The 22,700-nt window shown below is 47.1% G+C and overlaps 1 protein-coding gene across 19 annotated transcripts in view; it reads right to left on the reverse strand.

The window, feature by feature from the left end:
* Positions 1-22,700, reverse strand: part of PACS2 (phosphofurin acidic cluster sorting protein 2) — an 83,330-nt gene that overhangs the window by 37,752 nt on the left and 22,878 nt on the right. For 6 of the 19 annotated variants that reach the window (XM_075156626.1, XM_075156625.1, XM_075156624.1 and 3 more), the window contains exons 2-9: positions 16,556-16,643; positions 13,159-13,248; positions 8,881-9,006; positions 6,436-6,598; positions 5,301-5,374; positions 4,444-4,524; positions 2,038-2,097; positions 594-751 (exon numbers count right to left, since the gene is read on the reverse strand). In XM_075156626.1, the coding sequence (XP_075012727.1) occupies positions 594-751; positions 2,038-2,097; positions 4,444-4,524; positions 5,301-5,374; positions 6,436-6,598; positions 8,881-9,006; positions 13,159-13,248; positions 16,556-16,643 (840 nt within the window). Of the gene's footprint in view, positions 1-593; positions 752-2,037; positions 2,098-4,443; positions 4,525-5,300; positions 5,375-6,435; positions 6,599-8,880; positions 9,007-13,158; positions 13,249-15,841; positions 16,027-16,555; positions 16,644-22,700 lie in introns of those variants that run through there. The other 13 variants (XM_075156642.1, XM_075156629.1, XM_075156628.1 and 10 more) reach the window with 7 other exon arrangements.

Consider the following 22,700-nt stretch of genomic DNA (forward strand, 5'->3'; position numbering starts at 1 on the left):
GATTGCCCATACGTCAGTGCCCATAAAAGCCAGGTCAGAACAGGCTTGCGTGTATCTACGTGTGCTGCAGTCAGTCCCCTTGGGCCCTGAGGAAGCCCCTTGTTTCCTGCAGTTCTGCTTCCTTAATCCCTGCAAAGACTCCCTTTTCTACACAGGGTCTTATCAGCTTTTCCAGAAAGACACAGTCCACCTTTTCCATCCCTGCCTCTACTTCTGCAGCTTCCAACCACATCTCCTTCTGCCTTAGCACAGATTTCCTGGCTACTTCTACCACCTCTTCAAAACACCTGTGTACAGTTTAATTCTACTGCCTGCCTGTCAGCAACTCCTACCCCTGTGCTCAGGTGGCAGGGCAGGCAGAACATCTGCAAAGGGAACAAGGAAGAAACGAGACTGAAGGGAAGTTAGACACACACACACAAACCCCAGCTCACAAGCAGTCATTCACGTCATAACAACACACACTAGGGCTCCGACACCAGGTCAAGAGGGGAAAAAGCCAGGATCAAGGGGTGGGAATAGAAACAACATCTAATCTGTGCTGACACTGCACATGATCTCTCCCTGGCCCAGCATCAGCTGCGCCAACTTACTTTAACTTTGGCTTCGGAGTGCTCAAGACACTATCATCATCCTCCATTTCTGGCCCGCTGTCACTGGGGTTCTCTATATCCAGCGTGTCATACAGAAGGTCCAAGTCCTCCTCCACCTCTGGAACGTGCTCCGCCGGGTCCTGCTCTGAATCCAGAACCTACACGCAGGACAAAAGCAGGCGCCGCTGACTCTGCTAGGAGCCAGACCGATCCCACATCTCCTGAGCTCCCCTGAGGACTGCAACACACCAGCCTTGGGAATAAGATTCTGTTCCTAGGGCAAGGATACTATATCCAACAGAAACATTAAGTGTATGAGAAGTGCTTGTTTTGGTCAAGCTTGTCAGTGTCTGGTTAAGCAGGAGTTACCTATTGGACTAAGCATCCGCGAACAAGCTATTAATCATAGATTATGTCCATTATTCAACCACATTCTATAAACAAAGCTTTAAAAAGGCCCCTAACGGAGTCACAGTTTTCTTAGAACAAGTACAGAAATGCAGTACTTCCAACAGTGTAACCTGTCTCGGGTTTTACTGAAGAAGTTGCCATGACACCTCCCGATTTGATACCCAAGCAGGTAGAAATGACAAAAATGTCCACAGGAGGCGCCTGAAACCTGGACAAGGATCAGCTGCCACCCACACGCAAAGCCAAAGAGAACAGATCTCACACAAAACTTCCACAAGTTGCTTCACATATACACCAGAGTAAGCAGGCAGCTGTGCACAGTTCAGAGCTTGGTTTTTGAAGGGCAGCTCCAGAAAAGCAGCAGCTCAGCTGGCTGAGACCTCAGCTATGGGTGCTGGCTCTGCTGAGCCAGCTTGGGAAGAATAGCAAAGCTAACAGGACTGTTTAGAAGTGTAAGGAAGCACAAGGAGTTACTCTTTCCCACAAGCCACAAAATCAGCACACAGCCATACAGCCAATTGAGATGTTAACTGTTTTTATATTAGATACTTAATGTTACACAGGTTTCTTGGGTTCTGGATCTCTTTCATTTTCAGCTCTGACCAGACAGCTGACTCTCCTGTGGATCTGCGTTCCCTATCCAAGTTTTTCATGTTTTGCCTGGCTGTTCTAGTAAGATGATCAAACAGGCTGGGATTTAACTTCACAAGCAATATACACGGTAGACTACTTGCCTTTGAAAGGGTCAAAGATAATTTCAAAGCAGTTTGCAAAACTAATGGGTACACACGTGGTTGCCAAAATCTGCTTTTGATAAAACTCAATCTAGAAAATGTTTGATGACATTATAAAGTTGGCCCTCAAGCCTCCACGCAAGGCCAGGGCATAAGAAAAGGTCACATCCACTGCAGACTTGAAAACAAAATGAAGGGAACTAGGGGGAAACAGGAGAGTGTTCCTGAAGTCTAAGGCAAGATGCACCAAGCAGAGGACAACACACAAGACAGGAAGGCTTACAGAATGAATTACTTACCTCGTCAGACACTTTAAACCTCTTCAGCAATGCCACAACCTTCTGTTTGAAGTTTTGTTGCTGCAAGTCAAAGACACTTTTACGTAAGTAAAGCGTTAAGTGAACTGTTTTCTCCCAGTCTGCAAGAAGCCCAGACACATCTGACACTGGTGCTCTAGCTGCTACTTCAAACCAAACAACTCCTGGCCCCACAAATGAAGTCTCTGCTGTTCTTATGTTGAAATCAGCTTTTCCACATCTATGATACTCTCTTTCCTGCATTACAACAAACTAGGTCCCACTCCACCAAGCATTATAAATCTTCTGGCCCTGATGGATGGCATACCACTCTTGGTTGGACACAGAGTGGATAACAAATTATTTTATCTGCCAGATCGCCTCCTGTACCTGTTTGATATGTTTCTGGCAAACATTTGACAGGCAACTTTTGTAATTCTTAACAAGGGTGAGCCAACACAGGCATCTACCCACTGACCCAAAGTACAAATGTGTTTTCTACCAACAAAGCACTGTTTTTCCCAAGGGCTTGCAGTTCATCCTGGCAGGCTCATTTATTTGACTAGTACACTGTAGAAAAGTTGTGGGGCTTGTCCTTAGCACTTGCCTATCAGAAAAATGCTTTCTGAGTCCGATACCCCAGATCCTGGACACAGCAGGCACCAAGTCCAAAACAACACAAGCCAAACTGCTGCACTTTTTTTGTGTTTACTTGGCCCCAAGAGCTATCTCTCTCTTACAGAACCAAACAGCCGAGATTTGCCTGCCCAGCCCTTCTGTCTGTCACTGACCAATCTAAGATACACACTCTGAAGAAAAGAAAGATGAGAGGGGCCCAGGCATGAGTGCTGGTACAGAGCATTTGAGGTAGCATCCCTGTGTCAGGAGGAAAGGGAGGAGAAAACGGCTGGCACCAGGCTACTCTTAGGCAAAGAAAGTTGCTCATTTGCTGGCTCTCCTGTATCTCACGTGAGCTCTTCTTGCCAGTCCAACTGCCTGCTGCTCCCACTCTGGCCTCAGACACTTCATACTGCCCCACACCTCCAAACCTAGCCTGTTACCTCTGAACTCAAATCCTGCAAGCTGCAACCACCTTCTAGACAGCTGAAGTTTAGGTGCAATAAATCCACCAGGCCTCAAACAAGACTCTCCAAAGACTGCCCTGTTTCTGTCCCCAATGCATTTATGAGGCCATGATGCTCTCACGACAGTGAGAGTTGCCCTCTGGCTCAGGATGCCAAGCAAAACTGTCCATCACGCAAACCACCTTGGATCAGCACGGCAATCTGTGTAGGGAGGACACACAGCACGCAGTAGCTAAGGTGACATGGCAAGAGCTGTTCACTCTGGTGGTGGTTTGACAGTTGGCAGACAGGAAACCTGTCGGGTTTGGAGCTGGACTGATGTTAACTTAACTGGCAGCACCAAACCCAGTTTTGCACCAGCCCCACACACTGGAGATTCAGTATCAGTTTAGTGGTCAGGGCTAGAAAGACATTATTCTTACTAAGAGGAAGCTGCTCGTTTAATAACCAAGTGGTGTATTTTGTCCTGGCTTGTCACTGACACCTAGAAACAATACTAAGGACACCAATGATATGAACTAGCATGCTCCTGGTCTCATACAGAGGGTCTTTTTAGCTGCAGACTCAGGTCAAAACAGGGTTTATTTCAGACCTTATCAAAATATGGATTTCAGAAATAGCGTCACAGGAGGTAAAATGATCTCCAAACTTCCTCCTACGTCCAAAAAAGAAAACCTAGCCCATCCTGGTGGTTTGGGTTATTGTCATCACAGACGTGCATAAACACTTGTGTGAGCAGAAAGCTGCATTATGGCGTGGTCAAGCACAAGTCACTGCTCCACGCAGAAGGGCAGCTTTGCAGGCATAGACATGGCTGCTGTGAGAGGGTGGATAGCTGCATGCGACTTGCCAAAGCCTTCAACATCCAGCTACTTTTGCCTCAGTACCACATGCACCACCTCAGGTTTATCTGTCAAGCTCCAGCCCCTGACTGAGCTACTTAACTTCATTTTGGTACCTTCCCACTGGCCTCTCCCAGGCAGAGCACAAACAGAAGAGCTTCCCTTCACTTAAAACTACTTTCAGGACTTAAATGAGCATGGATCCTGCACTGGCTGCTTCATGGGGGTGAATTTCACACACTTAGATGATTTTTGGGGCTCCTTAACCTTGCAGCCAAAGGACACTCAAGACAGCACATACACACACCTTGGACGGCCCCACCCCCTGAACTGGCTGCTCTTTGTAGCTCTTCATATGCTGTGACCATGCCCCCAAGCTCCCTGCTGGGCCAGCATGTCTAGTACTGCTGCTCCCATAAGCCACATGCACTGTGCATCCTGGCCAAACCCCGTCAGTGTTAGTAAAACTAATTTCCACCGACCCTGGTTATGGACGTCGTTCTTACTATCGATCTCCGCTGCTTCTTGGGCTTCCCCAGCTCGTACTCATCATCATCCAAATCCTGAACAGAAAGAGGATTCCTGTGTTACCGTTGTCATTTGGGGACACATAAGCATTTATGTGCTAAAACTGTTCCCTCTGTGAAGATGAACCTGCTGCTCTGTCCTCCAGGCTTTCAGCATTTGCCTTAATTGCACTTATGATGGCAGAGGGGAAAAGGAAGTGAACCAGAACTGCAGAGAGCCAGGAATAACAGCCTGGAGAAGCAAAACAGCCCTATTTCTATATTCAAGGAACAAGGATAGTCACAGCCCCACATTTCGGCGGGTTCCTCTCTCAGTACCCTCCAAGAGGTGGAAGGCAGGTGATGCCAGAGTCTGAAGGCAAGTAAGACCCAAACTCGAAAGCATCTCACATCTAGCCGGGGGGTTCTCCATAAGAACCTATTTTGCAGAAGGTATTAAAGACTAAAGACTGACTTAGACCCCACTGGCCCTTTAATTACAGCTGGGGATCTAGTTGAGCTCTCTGAATCCGATCAGCATTACAGAAGCAATCAGCTGATGCCTTGACCATTAAGCAGAGAAACACACAAGGATGCTAATGTTTTAATGTTTAAAGGGAGCTCAAGTCCAAACACGTGAACAGATAAATGACAGCATGGTGGAAGAAATGGGTTATTGTGCAGGCCTTCTGCCACTGCAGCTAAACACTTGGTGACAGTCTCGCACTGTCATGGTTTAGCTAAAGAAATAGGCTTTTAGTTTCAAGCACAAGCTGAGAGTGTACACGCTCTACTGAAGCTCTCACAGGGAGAAGATGTGCCCTAAACAGTACCTGGCCCTGTACGGCATCATCACTGGCCTCCTGCTCAGAAGAGAAGCTCTCGTACTCTTCCTCGGAATAGTTGTCTGAAAGGGAAGGAAAGAGGGGAGAGATCCTGTGAAACTCCTTTAAGGTGAGGGGACAGTCTCATCTCAGGAGCAGAGAAGGCCAACTAACAGTCACAAATCAAGAAAGGAGGCACACAAGGAGATGCCTGCTAGTTTATCTTCTATCTGTGCTAGAACCAGTGAGATGGGAACCGCCCGGAGGTAAGGAACAAGGAGAAACACATGTAATAGGAAGGAAGGACCAGCACACAGATAAGGTTCCTTGAAACACCACCCCTTTTTACCCTGGAAAGAACCACCTGGTAGACAGCAGCAAGTAAAGAGATTTCTCCACAAGGGAAATTACTTTTCCCCCTAACGTGGGTGTTAACTGGCTTAAAGGAGCAAGTAAGACATGCCAGGAGAGTCTAAATCCTTTATCGAAATGACACTTCAGGTGAGCTGCCTGGCCTGAGGCAGCAACACACAAGCACCTGCGTGTGCTACCTTCAACAGGTCACTCTTCTAGCAGTGAGCAGAAGGCTAGTACCAAATAAAAAGATTGTCATGAGTAGAAACCCAATGACTTCCCTATACGGTGCACAACACCATGGATTTACACTCATTAAATCAAGCCATAGTCCACAGCAAATCATGTTGCAGGTTCGCAGGTCTCATCTAAGTTAATGAGATTTATTGTAGAATACTCAAAGGAAAAAGAAGTTGGAAGAATAGCTTCAATGTGAATCTCCTGAATACAACACTGTTAGCCAGGTGAGAAGCTACAGGTTCTCGACACACCCACCAGTAATGTTGGAAGAGCATTGGCGAGAACACAGCTAACCCTTGCTGGATAGCTCAGGCCTGGTGTGATATGCAGGAGAAGCTTTGACAACTCAATCCCCCACTCCTGTCACACTCCCTGCTTACTCAGCAACAGGTTTGCAAAGTGGGTTTTCTTTGCATTAATCAGTTATAGACACAGCAACTTGTGCAAACCAGTCCTCGTTTGTCCCAGGAAGCACCTAAGCCCAGGTGGGGTTTAACTCCTGCTAGTTCAGGAAGACACTGGTCCTCAGAGCATGTGATTGTGCTCTTACCTGTAGACTTGATTTTCTGGCTGGCCTGCATAGTGCTGTCTTCATGGTCAATTGGCTGACTTGACAAGGAGAAGATCCAGATTTCTGCTACCTTCACTGCAGCCTCTTTGATGTTGCTGAAAAGGCTCAGAACCTGGCCACCTTCTGTTGGGTGCTGCATGACCTGGGACAGAAATCAAGCAGTACAAATCTGCATATTAAATGTATTTAAACTTGCATCATTTGCATACTACAAGAGTTATTTATGTTAATAGAGTTACTCCACATTTCCAAGTACAGAAGCAAGCCAACACCCTGCAACCGCAGGAGCCACCTGCAGGCAATACACAGTGCTAGTTGAGATTTTATTTGACTACTAATGGAAGTGATGGAAGGAAAGAAAAAGCCTTCTGAGCTTGACAGCTGATTAGCTCATCCTTGAAGCACAATACTTGACTACCTCATTACTATGTATTTGCTTCCATGGCACAGTACTGATTTGAATTATCAAGTTACCAACCTTCTGAACACGTAATTAAGGAACTTAATTTTGTGTTAAAGCCCAGCAGAAGAGCCAGTAAAGGCAAAAATTCTTGGTGAGATACAGATGCAAAGTGCTTCCTAAAGCAAAAATCCCTGCTCCAGAGAGCTGGCACCTGAATCTCAGAGGAGCTGGCCACCCCAGGATAATGAAGCAGTGGGTCACGAAAAACAAGACAATGGTGGAGGCAGAGGAACATCTCGATGTGGGTTTCTCCTTCCTTTGCCACTCACAGCTCACAGGGCTCTCCCCAGAACCTAAGACATTCTTCTCTTGCCCCACCAGAGTCAGAAGGCGCTTCCCCATCCCTGCACCTCAGCTTTCTAACACACGTCAGGCTGCCTTGTCAGCTCCTCATGTGGCTTTAAAAAGACCTGAGCTGATGAGGAACATATGCCCCCTGCTCTTAAACTCTGCTCGACTCACAACTCCAATTCATTGCTTTTTTTCCAACAGCTAAGAGAACTTTTTTTTTAAAAAAAAATTTAGAAATGTGTCAGTGCTGTTTAGGGGTCATTATACTACAAACTGCAAAGGGGAGGCGGGGAGGCCACTTGTAAAATTTGTTTTCCTGAAGTCTTCAATTTCAGAAACACTCCAGATGAGCTGGAAGGCAACTATTTCCTAACACAGTGAGCCTTTGAAAATTTTTGACCTTCTAACCTCAGTCAGCTGACATTACAAGAGACATAAGAAAAACCACACGCAGCAGCAGCAAATGCCCAACACTTAGAAGTTCACTGATGGGTCTAATTAATGGGCCCACATGTTTTCTGCCTTACAGCAGTATTTAATTTCTAGTTCTTAAACAAATCAAATACAGTACAGGGAAAATGTTAGCTACAACACCACAAATCAGAATTTGGCCAATTCAAATGGGGAGTTCACCATTTACTGCAAGTCTAAGGGAAGCTGAACTCACACACAAGGAGTGGTGTTTATAATGAATTATTTAATATAGTAATAACTCACCACAGCATAACACCAGCTTATTTTGGATGGAAATGATTTGTTGACAGAAAGCAGTCTGACGAAAAATATTGTGTTAAGCTGAACTTGCTACTGCTAAGCCCATCTCTAAATACTCAGAAACAGAAACAGCAGAGATTAAACAGGGCGTGAAATAATGAAGCATGGAGCTAAGCCATTCAGAAAGCCTTAGTAAATAATTTATCCATACTTGATTCCAGCGTTAATTTTCAGATGTAAATCTGAAAATTTTATCATTTACCTCTCATGAATAGAACTCCACCTGAATTACCAACAGCCATGAAGTAAGAATTGCAAAGGGTGTTTCAAGCAAAATGAGAGAAACTGCTTGATCCTGAACTCTCAGACAGTGGCACAGAGAAGCACAGCAAACCTTGCTTTAACTTTAACATTTCTTAGGGTTGGAAGGCTTGCCTGAGTGACCCTATCTGTCTTGTTCTGCACTTACGAAACAACAAAACATTTTACATTTATGACCAACCTGAGACAAATGCACGCATAAGTTCAACTGAACCAAATACACTGCAACTTCTGCTGTTCGTTTCAGGAAACATGATACAAAAGAATATATTTACTAGTTTTAAACTTATGCTGAAGTGTCCTGAATGCAAAGGGGACAGCACTATATTTGGGTGAAATGATCTGGACCTTCTAATTCTGAGAAAAAAACCAAACACACACCAACAAAACCCTTACAAGGTAATAAGCTAGCCTCGTGAAAGCTTTAGCTCTCAAGACGCTATCCAGAAAATGTCCAATATTATTACTCAGTAGTAAAATCTGTTTAAAATATTGCCCTGGAATAATGATTACAGTTATTAAGACAGCTATATGAAATCCTGCCAGGTACTTCTCAATGAGGAAAGTGACAACACTGGGTTGAGAAGGGAAAATGTCCACCTTTGTAAACAGAGATCATGTCAAATGCTGCTCACCTCAGCCATGTTGATAGACCCCACAGCCAGAGTCTTGTAGCCTAAAATGGTTCGGTTCTTGTACCGCTTCCGCCGCTGCAGCATGATCTGAAGCTTGTTGCCTTCTCTCTTCAAGAAGTGAGGGTACTGTGGTCGGAAACACAATGGAAAAGTTTCTTATGTCTCTCGACGTTATCTCCCAAGCTGCCAGCTTCACGAGTAAACTCCACTCCTAAGAATTAACCCAGGGCTTTTAGAAGTGTCTACAGCTAACTTGCACTCAGTGGACAATCCTTCATTATCCCAAGGAAGCCTTCATCTCTGACCAAACAGCTCAGCTCTGGGCTCTCGTTTCCCCAATCAAGCACACTGAAAACAATCTGGGGGTGCAGAGAAGCTGTTCAGTTTGGGAAGGGCTGAGCCCAAGCCCGGTTCCAGAGAGATGAGCAGCCTCCAGGAGACGCTTCCCCTAACAGCTAAACGGAGGCTGCCCAGACCCGGAGCCCCAGAGGTGCTGCCTGGGGCACAGGCTGCCCCTGGGCAAACAGCGGGCAGCACACAGTGGCGGGGACAGCTGCGGACCCCTGCACTCTTGGCAGGACACTGCCGTCCCTCCAACACACGAACACTTCTCAGTGTTTGACCCTCTACTGCACATGTTCAAGAGCCTGTTGTGCTCTGAATGGCAAGGAAAGAGAGGCCCAGCTATGAAAAGGCCAAGGATTTGCTGATGCCTATTTTGCTAAAGCACAGAGCCCTACACGGTCACACAGTGATTCTCTCCAGGATGATGCTGTCTCCTTCAGGCACGCAGCTCTTGCAACGGTCAATGTTTTCCAGCATTAACACACTCAAACTTCTATAGCCCAAAGTGGTTGTATTTTATGTAGCTAAGTCAAGAAAAACTCTGTCCTACTGCCAGGCTATGTTGCAAAGACATAAATCCTTCCAAGACATGTTGCATACAAGAAAATACATTTGTTTATATATCACCCAAAAAACTCCCCAAGAACAGAGAGGCTCTGAAGTCAAGCAGAGACTATTGGGAAAGAGCAGGGCTAACCATGCTATCTCAGCTCGGCCTGCTCATCTGCACAGAGTATTAGTGCAGCCAGGCCCTGCTTTCTGCCAGGATGCCCGCCAGAGCGCTGACGGTCCCCAGGGCCCAGCTCACCGGCTCTGGGAGAAAGAAGCCATGCAATGGAAAAGCAATCTTCAAGAAAAGATACAGCAGCCACCTGACCAGGTAGCTGAGCCTCATCTTGAGAAGAGAGGTGAATGGGACACACGCTCCAAATATACAAAATACATAGCACTAAGTAACCTGCAGACAGGAGAACCTAATTGCAGGGATCTCAAACAGGACATTCCCAAGTGAAGGATAATTCTCTCACAGGCAAGACCTACATCTTTGTTTTTTTTTTCCTTGGGACACTATGAAGATAACTTCCTGCCTATCAAAATGCTTGATAAATACAAATGCTGAATGCCACCAGAAGCCCTGAGATATTAATTTGCAGTCCAGAGCAAGCCTGACTGCTACACAGAGAGCTGGGAGCAGTGGCCACACAAACAAGCAGAATACTAATTAACTGATTGCTCTGCAAGGGCGAGATCTACTGAGCGTTGCACAAGGAAGCAGCCCTGCAGAAGAGAGGAACAGCAGTCCACGTAATTAAAAGACAACCTCAAAACACACCTGCATCCAGACACAAACGGAGCCTGTGACTTTACAGACATGCAACGTCCCCAAACAAGGATGGAAGAAAGTTATTGGGGGTAAGGGGCAAGAGGGGCTCAAAAAGCCAGAGGCACCTTTTGCATTCAAACCTACCACCTCCCTGCCTCTGGGGCCCTTCCACGTGTTGGAAGGGCAGAGCGGAGAGGGACTCCTTGCTCTCAGCTCAAGGCACTTGGGCCACACCAAGGCTGCTTAAGTATGAGCCTGCAACTGAAGTCCAAAGTCACGCTCGGCCCCAGGCCAGCTTGATTTCAATGTGTACAAGTTTTCAGGGATTAAACTGGACAGCTCCAGTCCATACACGTGCAAGTTTCTGTTTTTCAAAGGTGTGCTGCCTGGCCACCTCTGATGAGCATTCACAGAGATGATAAAAGAAAGGTACAGAGAGACTCAGGCCACTCAGTTCCTCAGCTAAAAGCAAAGACCTCTAGAAGAAAATCCGAGCCATTTTCATAGCACAGACAAGCTATTTTTAACACCAGCCATGGCTTATCAACTCTACAGAACTGTTTCAACCAAAACTTTTCAGTAATTGTCAGTCCATGACAGAGATTGGGGAGGAAAATGGTTTGGCTCAAAACATTTTAAAGCAAGACTTTTAGAGGAAGCACCAAGCACTCCAAGGCACCTCTCTGAGGGGTGAGAAGAGGGGGCAATCACACACACCACAACAGCAAGAGTCAGGGCAAGACATTCTTTCTGAAGCCCCAGTGATGTAATTCCTTCCATCTGGAAAGGTTTATTAGATTAAACACAGGAATTAAGTGCTCCAGAGAGCTGCGATGTTGTGCTTGGAATATCTGGGGAATTTCACTTGATCCTGTGAAACCCACGGAGGGTCAGGAGAAGCAGCCATTCCAGCAGTAAGGGTGATGGTAACTCACCCACCAGAAAGGCTACCGCTGGTCTAGCCCTGGCTAGCGAGGCGGAACAGGATAGACACACCAATAACTCCTGTCTTACCCCAGCTGTGTAACAGAGCAACAGGAAACTCCTCCCTTCTGTTTGAGCAGAGGACTGCCAGACACAATGGGCTGCTCGCTATTACACCAGCCTGCACCATCACCTTTCTAGCTTAGCTCTGACAAGGAAACGCTCTGTGCAAAGGACAAGAATTTCACCCAGGAGAAGCAGCTGGGAAGGCGGTGACTGTGAAGATACGAAGCGCTGCAAATCCAGACAGCTAGCACAAAGCAAGGCATACAGTTTGAAGAGATGACAGTGCGATATGGAGATACTGGCTGCTGCACAACACTGAGACCTTCTTATGCTGTGACATCCACATGCTTTTACTTTGTGGCCCGTCACCACTTTCAAATATATCCTAGGCACTAAATTCAGACTGTATCTGGCTTAAGCTGCAGTTGTTAGCTTCCAGCCATTGTCCAATTAAGAAACAATAAAAGCTGTCCTAAAAATCCTGCTGTGCCATTTCAGGAAGGCTTCCCAGGCCTTACTGCACCCAAGACCACCAATCCTTCCTGCAGTCAGAGACCAGCAGCACATCTCTGCATTAAGCTTGCTCACCTCTTCTGAAGGCTCAATGTCATGGACATCGCTCTCCCCTATTTTGGCTCAATTCCCAGCCCCTTCAAGGGAAATCGAGTTAAAGGCAATGCTCTGTGTCCTGCTGCAGCATTGCTCTGAGTCCAGGAAAAAACCATATTCCCAGTTAATTCCAAAAAGATCTGCAGAAGCACTTGCTCCTTGCTGACACAGGACTGGCAAAGGGAGACCTGGCTCATCTTCCAGCTCTGCTCCCCACCATGGGAAAGCTGCAGCCCCAGGACCCATGAATTCCTGGCACGTGGCGCTGTTATTCCTGTTCACAAAGGAGGGGATGCAATGCTGCAGTTAACCCAGTCTGTGAGCTGCATCAGGACAGAACCAGAAGCATCAGCCATCTGTGTATCTGCCTGGGCAGTCGCAGGATTATCATCCGTCTGCAATGAAATCTTATCTGCTTCAAGTGTGCACAAGACTGCGTAACAACCAGTCTGTCTCACATTATCACTTGAGCCTTTCTCCTTACCAGATCAGACTTTTGACTTCAAGATCTAACCAATAGTCCCAAAACACAGATAATCCAGATGTGAATGCTTCTGCGTGTCTGTCTGGTTCTGCTCTATGCATGCAGGATCCTCCCTCCTGCTTGCAGCAATTCAGCCTCTATTTACCTTTTTTCCCTGCTCAGGAGGTAGTGTCTAACTTGCCTGTTCCCCCCAGACAAGTCAGGATTAGAGATCTGCCTTCCATGATGCAGGGTTGGCCCCAAGAACAATTCTAAGGGTCTATATGGCAGCTTTCCCAGTGGGCTTCCCCTTCCCCAGATCCTGGAAGCATCTGGGCCACTTTTGCTCAAATTCCCCACAGGTGACTGCCCAAAGACAAGCCAAAAGAGCTCAGAGAGCTCTTCAGAAACGGCTGGGACTGCCTTAAGAACAAGATCCCTGGCAGCACTAGAAGAATCTTCACTTCAGACCCACAATGTACCTCTGCTCACTGCAAAGCAGCAAGTCCAGCAAGCACAAATGCCCCAAGGCCACATCCCACCTTACCTGCAGCGAGAAGGTCAGCGCAAGCTCTGTTTCCACATGTCCACTCGGGGGCAATACAATCTCGTGAGACCGCAGGATGCGCTTGGAGCCCTGAACAGAAACAAAGTCCATCGGGTGAATTCCCCAGAAGCCAGCCCTTACATCCCACCCCAATCCTATTTACTGAAAACCAGGAAACATTGTCAGGGACTACCACAGAGAAAGTGAACGGATGGGTCTGACCTTGCATTTCTGTGAAATATTAATGAGATGGAAGGGAGATATTTGACTAATAAAGATTTGGGCATATTTACTTTCCCTAACTGCAACAAAGCAGCTTTTGTTCTGCCAAGCCCCAGCATTCAAAAGCTATGAGTCAACCCCCACCCCTCAAGTTCAAGTCTCATATTTTACTTCAGCCAATAGGTACAAGGCTCATCATCTCCTGGGTTCGGAAGCTGCAGTGTCATGCTTAAATCTCCAGCGTTAGGCATGACAGACTGGTCTTTTCTTTTTGTGCACACGCCCCTCCCTGGGGAAAGTGGATGTTTTAACCTGTTTAAACAACTGCGAGTAGTTGCGACTATAAAAGAAAAAATCCACTAAGCATCACAGTGGAGTCTGGAGACCTGATAGTATTACAGGGCAACTCCAAATCAACGCTGTGTTTGGGTTGCTATATGCTAACCGAGTTGCTGGGCTATTTACTGTGTGAGCACTTCATTTCAGGGAATGTTTCAGGGAAAACTAGCAGGAAAGTGTGACAGACTGCTGCCTAGCAAATCCTTCTGCACTGTTCAAACACAGTGGCAAGTTTCAGAGGTCCCTGGCTCAATGTTCTGCTGAGGCTGCAGATCTGGCTTTGTCCAGACGGGCTGATCTCCCAGAAGCACAGAACTGTAGCTCTCAAAAAAGCAGCATCTGGAAAATCAGAGACAGACTGGGTGGGGTAAACTCCTCCCCGCTACATCCAAAGGAAAATCTGGTCTGCCCGTATCAGCCTCAAATAGCATCCCGAGATGAGACAGAAGCAGAGACTCATTTACATTCCTTCCTCCCCAAACGCATCGCTCCGCAGCAAGAGTGAATGCTGTGATTTGCAGCGGTGCCTCAGCTCCTGCACACACAGCGCAGGCTCCTCTGTGGAAAAGCCGAGGTGCCTAAGCTCCAGCAGATCAGAAGACAGCAGAGCAGGGTGAGAAACCGAAGGGCTCCCCCAGGAAAAGCAGCACGCATGCAAGTAAAGCACAGCTAGCCCCGCTGCTGGCAACAGCGGCATCTGTTCCGTTGGTGCAAAGCTCCTAATAGCAGCAATCTTGCTTTACTTGTTATGCAACTCGAAATCTAATGAAAGACCAAATATAGCTGCTTTTAAAAGACCGCAGCAGATAAATAGAGCAATGGCTCGGGAAATACAGTTGACAACTCTTTGAACATCACTGCTCAGGAGGCTGCAAGGAGACATGGGAAATGCAGGTAAGATGCTCTCATTAGGTCTGAATTCAGTCATCCCCTCTGGAAGGACTCCAGTGCCTGACACCTCTCTCTTGCAATTCCCCATACAAAGGCAGTGAGTCATTTGACAGAGATAATATATTTGATGATCCAGTATCACCAGCCTCAAACAATGGCCATGTCAGAAACCTGAGTGCTGGCAAATTAAGTGTCCCTGAAAGAGCTTGTTAGCATCATCATCATAACCTGCAAGCTATAAAGGGACTTTTAACAACAGGGCTTCAAATCTGCCTGTGTCTGAGACAGCTGCAGTGCTACTGACCCACCGTTAAATAGCACATCACAAAGAAATACGGGTGCTGATCCAGCACAAGGGACACCCAAGGTGAGGCACCCGTTAGGACAGCAGTCATTCCAGCCACTGTCACCTCTAGGTCAACTGGAAGGACAGATCAAAGGCAAAAGAAGGATGGCCTGGGGATGTGAGCTGCACCCTGGGACTTGGCAGATGAGCACCCCAAATAGGGCAGGGCTTCTGTCTTCCAGTTCTTCAGGGATCTGCCCTGCTGTAGAAAGGACCACAGTAGCGCTCAGGTCCAGTGTCTGACTTACTGTAGCAAGGCAGATCACAACATGTACCCAAAATAGACAAGAAAGTCCCATATGTTAAAACTCCCTCTAGACTTGCAGGTCTGGGGCAGTATTTCCAACCTTTTCACCCCTAAAAAGTGTAAGCAGCCAGCAGTAACCTGGACAGGAAAAGACTAGTAAAAGCTACTGAATTCTCCAACCCAAGTCTGACATGCTTTACTCAGAGATCATTCACTGACAAGTCTCAGGCCCTTACAGTGATGCATCCACCATTGAAGACTACAAACATATGGAAAGCTTTCAGCCCCGATAAGCAATATCTGACAACCTGGGAACCCACAGCCGTGTTTCTTCCGAGGTTCCCATGAATCCAGGTTTGTGAAACCATTCCCTGCGTTTCTGCTCCTTGCTGTGGGTGTGTGAACCCCCTCCAACATAGAGGGACACATTTTTACCCCAACTGGACTGCTCATGGAGATAAGAGATGGCGCTTAAATCCTCAGCTGCATGTTCTTGCACCATAGAGCCTTCATGTTTTCTAGCTTCCAAGCTAGATTTTGTGTGTTTTGACACAACCAGCTCTGTGCAGTGGTTTGCCTGGCTCTTTATTTGAAAAGCAGCTGCTTTTCAGCATAGTTAATGATATTTTTCTAGTTACAGGTCTGCTAGGCTTTTACTCATTAAGTACTTCAGCATTTGCAGTGGTGGGAGCACGTGAGCCGAACTGATGCTGTGACGCACTGTGGAACTGAGTCCGCTTCCTGCCTAGCCTGCCTCCAGGCAATGTGACCTACATGTAGGCACCTAATTAAATGGCACAAATGTATGCTGTAAAGTGAGTTATTTACCTAGGATGACAGCTGTATTTTATGGAAACAAATTAAAATGTACAGGCACCCTACAAATCCACTGACAAGCATCTGGCTACGAAGTGAGTTGGACTCCTGATAGCAGAGCTGCCCATCAGCAGAGGAAGGCCCAGTCTCCAGATCCCCCAACCAGGACCAAGTTACCAAGATGTTAAGCACTGAAGTGAGCTGAAGCATGTTAAATAAAGAACCAGGCTTGGATTTAGTGACAGCTCAGGAAGAAGAGGTGACAGCATATGATCTGTAAAGAGCATTTTTACATGCAGATAAGCTCATGCTGAGCCCTCAGCAAACAATATTCTTCACTTACAACAGGGAAATTCAGTAGGAACATGGGAGAAGGATCACAAGAGACTCTCCACACATCCAGAATGCCCTGATGTACTTGAGAAGAAGCCTGTGACTGCAATGGACCCTCACGTGGAGGTGAAGCTCAGTTTAGGCATCTGCCAGTATTTTCACCCAAGCAATACATTTAATTCTTAGAACTGAGCAGCAATTACCTGCATTTTGACAGCAATGACCCCAGAAATAAGCTCCTTATCCAATTCCTTTAAGACTACCAGTTTCTTTAATGTCAAGCTGCACAACCTGCAAACAGGAACAGAAGAGAAACAGTTACAATCATGCCTGAAAAAGGAAAAGCTCTGAATAGCTTTTACACACAGCAGTATCCCAGTTTGAGGGAGAACAGGCTCCAAACACAAGCCACACACTGATAAAGACATAAAGATAGCAGAAATATGTGAGGCTTCCCTGGCTTTTCAGACTGAATTTCTTCAACCTTTCACAAATAGAAGAAGGTAGAGAGCAGGTACGTCTCACTGTTTGATACAGACCCATGGCCACATGAGAGCACCTCACAGCACTTCCACTGACCACAGCCTGGGAACTCTTGCTCTGAGTCAGACCAAAACTTTAGGGTCAGAGGAATTAAATTCCAGCAATATAAAAGCACTGGGTCAGGCTAATTTTAAACTCGTCTACAGAGCTTTCCTAGATTGTTGGCTTTTTCAGTTTGAGACTCCCACCTCCTCTTGTCAACCCACGCATTCTCCTCCTCACCCCCAAACAAAAGTGCTAGCAAGTGGCTCAGGCATCTCTAATGGGAAAGGAAAAAAAAAAAAAGAAAGAGGACTCAAGCAGTGCCCTCTGGCCCTGGTATTCACATGCCACACATATGCAAGTAAATCACATTCTTTACCCAGGCAATGCTACATTGTTCTGGTTAAAGCTGTTTGCACTTCTGCCTTCCAGCACAGGGAGCTTGTGAGGGGATAAAGTTTGGACTAGGTGCAGCCGAGTTAAGGCTCTGAGGTAATGGACCATGGTATTGGCACTGTCACAATTTCACATAAGTTACCACCAGCTGGTGTAATTAAGAAGGCATGCCTAGAAACAAACTTCAGAGAAAGCTAAACCTGAAGCAAAGACAGCTCAGCTTGAGGAAAGCAGAGGCCAGGGAAAGCTGCCGGGTGGGCTCTAGTGACGAGACTAGATCCATCCATCATGCTGGCCAGGAGCTGGCACTGCCTTTGTGTCAGGTCCCTACCCCATGGCATGGGCATCTTTGGCCTCTGCCATGGTATGTTAGTAAGCCTCAGCATGGCTCCTCTGAAACCCACTGCAGAGCTCTTTCTCCCAGATAAAGTGTTACATCAGGGCTGTTCATGAAGGGGCCAAGTCCAGCAGTAGATGGGAAGGGAAGAGGAGCTGACGCTGGATTTTGGTGCATGCCCAGGCAGCAGTAGCACAAGTGCCATTGACTGAAGCCTGCACTTGAACTACACAACTCCACACTGGTGCCAGGAACCTGACAAGTCACCACTGCAAGGGTGACTTGCACCTCCACCACCTTCTTCTCCACCACGGTAGGAAGCTGAAACATCGCTTTGCTGCAACGCCTGAAGGTAGACACGATCAGCCTGCATACAAAACTGCAGGAGAGATGCAGCTAAAGGCTCTTCTCGACAGGAGCAGTGGCAGATGTTGAAGCAACTGCTGCCTGCCTCATCCAGAAACATCTGTGGCTCTGCCTGAACTCTGCCCTCTCGCATGGGACTAGGAACAGGGAAGAACAGGTCTTAGCTCTTACGGTCTTCACTCAAGCACCTCTTCAAACCTGCCCTTGCCAGCCTCTTCTCCACCTCAGCCCATGCTATCTGCTCTCCCTGCTCATTTGCAAAGCACTGTTCCTGCTATCAGCCCCCCAAAAACCAAGAGAAAGAGAGAACTAAAAGCTCTCTCCTTTGCAGAGCTTTGCACCGGAAGACAGCACAGCCAGAGATGCTACAGAAATTACAAGGAAGATGGAAGAACTGGATCTGACTGGGCTTCCGTTCCCTTCTGTCACACCACCAGCAGCTGTGCGCAGTGCCATCGAGACAAACGTGCTAGAGAGTGCGAGCCTGGAGGCGCTGGGAGCCGGAGGAGGGACGGCAGAAGCGTGCAGGACAGCCGCAGCTGCTGCTGGGCTGGCGGAGGGGAAACCAAGTGTGCTTTCACCCACGGGGAAAGCCTCCCCCTGAGCGAAGCAGGCACCTGCGGAAGCAGGACAGCACAGACCAGCGCGTTCAACTGCAAACGTAAGTGTCCCTGTGCACTGGAAGTCAGGTGAAGCTGCATCCCTCAACCCGGAGCACAGGAGATGCCGCCAGCTTTCCCTCCACGCCCCGAACAAAACGGCAGGCACAGACACACGCGGCCGCTGCTGTGAAGCAGCCGGGCCAGGATCTGCAGAAAGAAGGCTGTGATGCCATTTGTTTTCTTTGTAATGCTGTAGCTGGAGGACAATCGCGCTCGGCTTGCCAAAACCCACAGAGCTCAGGCCGGTCAGGTGCTGAGAGCAGAGGACAACACACTGGCATTGTCTCGGCTGACAGGCAAGGAACAAAGGCCTTTTCTCTTCGGCTCCGAGCTTGAGGATGAAAAAGGTACAGGAAGAAACAATGGTGTTCTCAGCACACACAGCAGAGCACAAGGAGGGCGTTCTGTTCTCCGCCGGGCATTCCTTCAATTCATCATTTATGAGCTTTGATCAAGCCCTGTGGAGCACTTGCTGCTTGGAAAAAAAAGTTTTAAAAAAATTAAAAAGCTGCCTTTACAGCGATCAGAAAAACAAAAGCAGTTAAAAAAGACATGGGACGCATCTGCTTTCTTTATCCCCCACTGCTGGGCTGCTGGCTCTAAAAGGCACTTCACACAAACATCAATGAAATGTTTATATTCTCCATCGGGGCGGGGGAAATAATATCAGAGTTTAAATCCCACCAAATCACTCTTACCCTCAACATGCTTACTGTTCTGGGTCTTCTGTCTAAGTTTGCAGCTTACAAATCAAAGCAACCTTCAGAATACATGGCAGAAAGGGGCCATACCTTACTCAAATAATCATGAAAAAGCATATTCCAGGATGTCACTGCATCCAGAGCCAGCAAGGTACGCCCGCCACCAGCACAGGGATTCTGAACCGCTCACACCCACAGGTATGGCAAGGATTTGTCTGCCTGTAACTGCCTCTGATAATGGCAGCACCTCCTTCCATACTCTTATCTTTTGCCTAGATTTTCCTGTACTTCTGCTAAATCTCAGGGATCAGGAAGGGGACCGGTCTCACAAAACATTTCTATCAATGAGCCTGTTAATTTGGAAGTTTCACGTACAGACATATTTGATCTCCGCGAACACAGGGAAAATAACCTAGAGCGCAGACACACGAGGGGAACCGAGGAAGCCTCAAGTCTGGAGCTGAAAGAATCTGAAGTATATTGAGCAGTCTATAAAAAGCCTGGGACTGCAGTACAGGAGATGCAGGCAAATGCTTTCTTTGCACGTTTGTTTCAGCATTGACCTATGGTTGCACGTGGGGAGTTAAGCTAGCAAAAGCACCAAGTTAGCCGAAGCAGTGTTAAATAAGGGCAATGGAAATCTGAGAGCCAAGATTTCCACCCTTTTTTGAAGGTTCATAGTAGATCTTCCTGCTAGGAGCACAGCTGGGTCCCACGCAGCAGCAGGCAGTGCCTGCTGAGGAGCTTGCGTCCCCTCTGGTCACAAATGTCCCCCCCAGGGCGAGGAGGCACGAGGTACTTGCCTGACCCCATTCTCAGGTTAACAAATCACGAGCCAGCTTAATGCGTTCCACGAGAATAAAACTCTTCATCTTTTTACATCACTGCTGCTAGAACGCAGTTTTAAAGAGGAAACCTGGACCTGACCCAACAGTTTCGACTCGCCCTGCTAATGCAAGTTGTGCCGAATAGCTTCATGATGAGCTCTTTGCTCAGGGAGGCAGTTATATGCAAAGAACATAACATTTTGGTAACGGAGATCCAGCAAACATGCCCAGAACAACCAAATAAAGTGTCGCATTCTTTACTGATTGGATGTTTTGCTTTTGCATCCCTCTGAGTAGAAAGATCAGGAAAATAAACCCCTTCCAAGAAAGAGTCTGCCTCACTGAATTAAATGTCTGTGTCTCCACAGGGAGCACAGTAATTGCACCGAGACCTCGCTCACGCAGAGACAGTCAAATCAACAGGAAGGAAAAATTAAAAATTAAAGACTTGTATTTTAATTAAGCCCCATACAAGTCGAGAATAACAACAGATGCATCCATAGCTATAGGGGACTCCAAGTGCAAGATGGGAGCTGGGGCAGGAAGACTCTAGCTCACTACATGGATACCCTTTGTCCAGGTTAAAAGCTGTGAAGACATCGATCCTAGAGAAAATATTTCATGCCAGGAGCACTCTCCTCCGAGGTCTGTAAACCTCAATCAGCCGATAGCTGTAAGGAAGGAATTGGTCTCTGTTTGGTCACTGGACAGTTTCACCTCACCCAAGTTATTTCAGCATTTCAGGACAGCAAGCAGCCTCCTATCCCGATGCTTTCAACCTTAACTTTTGAGTGTTTTGCTCTGAGCTGACACTTTACACCCAAGTCAGTCCCAAAATAAATCGTGAGCCACTTGAAGGAGAAGTGGAGGGAGACACCCGCCTACACACACGCTTGCCCAGACAGAGTCATTCTGCACATAGCTACAGGGGCATCTGTGCAGGAGAGGCCAGAGTGAGAAGCCCTACGCAGCATTTTTCCGAGACAGCTGCTTAAGCAAGGTATGAACGCTTGCAGCGCACGAACAACCAACTGCACAAGCAGTTTCCAGTTTCTTACGCCTGCTTCGCCCATGCCCAGGAAGAAACGAATACCACATGGATGTACTCGTTGCTGCATTTACATGCTAAAGGCAGAGCTCTGTACTGGCCTAGGAGAGTTAGCTCAAGGAGAAAGCAGGGGAGCTGTCCCCTGCTTGAGGGGACAGCTGAGCTGTCCTCTAATGTCACTGAAGGATCAGAGCGGGACCTCTGGGCAAGGGTATCAATGGTAGAAGCCACAGGAAGAATGCTTCTTCACTTTCCAGAGCTTATGAGCTAATTCTCTCAAAATTATCTAATCTCAGTCCCATTCTCAGGTAAGCTCCAAAGCAGGAACAAATTAAATGGGGAGAAAGAGGTCAAGCATCCCAATTTCTGTCATGCCAGAAACATAAACTGAGTAAGTTGCAAAGAAACATCATAGTCCTGTATTGGTCTCTGCTTACTTCTCCTTCATTCACACTTACCACCAAGCTAAACGGCAACCTTCAGCCAGCTGTTCTGGCTACAGATCCATTCACGTAAGCTTTAAGAAGCCAGAAAACAATTGCAGAGCAAGTATTTTCATTGTTCTTGTTCTCAAGGATCTTGAAATCCTCTTCCCAGCATTAATACAGAGAATTAAGCTCTTAAGATTCTAGAGACTAAGATCCACAGAAATGCTGTAGCAAGCAGGTCTTGTTCAGACAGGTAAGAGGATGGCAGCTTATTTTACACAACAGGCTCTACCCAGGACCTCACAAGGACACACATACACAGCCAGACACTATCCTTTTACAGCTGAAATACCGTCCTGCTCACTTCAAATATATTACAAACATACCGGCTCCAAACCGAGCATGCAAAAGGGGTGGGGGTATAAAAATTTTGCAGACCTGCATAATTTTTAAGAGATCCTCGAATTCTGTATGGGCATATTTGCTATTTGAGGAGCAGCATGCAGTTAATATGACCAACGATGAAAGCACATCCGAGTTTAGATACTCCAATCCAACATATCAGTTGGAAAATGCTGAGAGATGTCTTCCTTCAGTGGGACAAGACATTGCTGGCTGGCTCTAGGGGATTCACCCAAGGCAGAAAGGAATCAGGATCCCTGCAAGCCAAATAACACTGGCTCACAAAACACAGAGTTTACATATTCCATTGGCACTTCTCATTTCTTAGTGCTTCCGTAGTCTGAAAAGGAAAGGGCACTACTGAGGTGCAGTGATGCTGGTGAAACCCACAAGCTAAATCTCCACAGCTCCACATACTTTTCAGGTAGCCAAGCAAAACTTCTTGTGCAAGCTGGCAGTTGTGTCACACCATGTTCTGACTACCTGGTCGAGACCTGATGTATTCACACCAGCAGGAAATCAGCCTGTCAGTCACCAACTGCTCACCTCCGGGTACGTGCTCTGAACTGTGCTACCGAGAAACAGCAGCTTTCCCTCCCTTTAAGAAGTAGTTTCAGCGAGAGCTGAAGCAGCTCTCTTCACACATCTGTTGACCT

The sequence above is a fragment of the Calonectris borealis genome, chromosome 8 (genome assembly GCF_964195595.1).
Source record: "Calonectris borealis chromosome 8, bCalBor7.hap1.2, whole genome shotgun sequence".
NCBI lineage: Eukaryota > Metazoa > Chordata > Aves > Procellariiformes > Procellariidae > Calonectris > Calonectris borealis.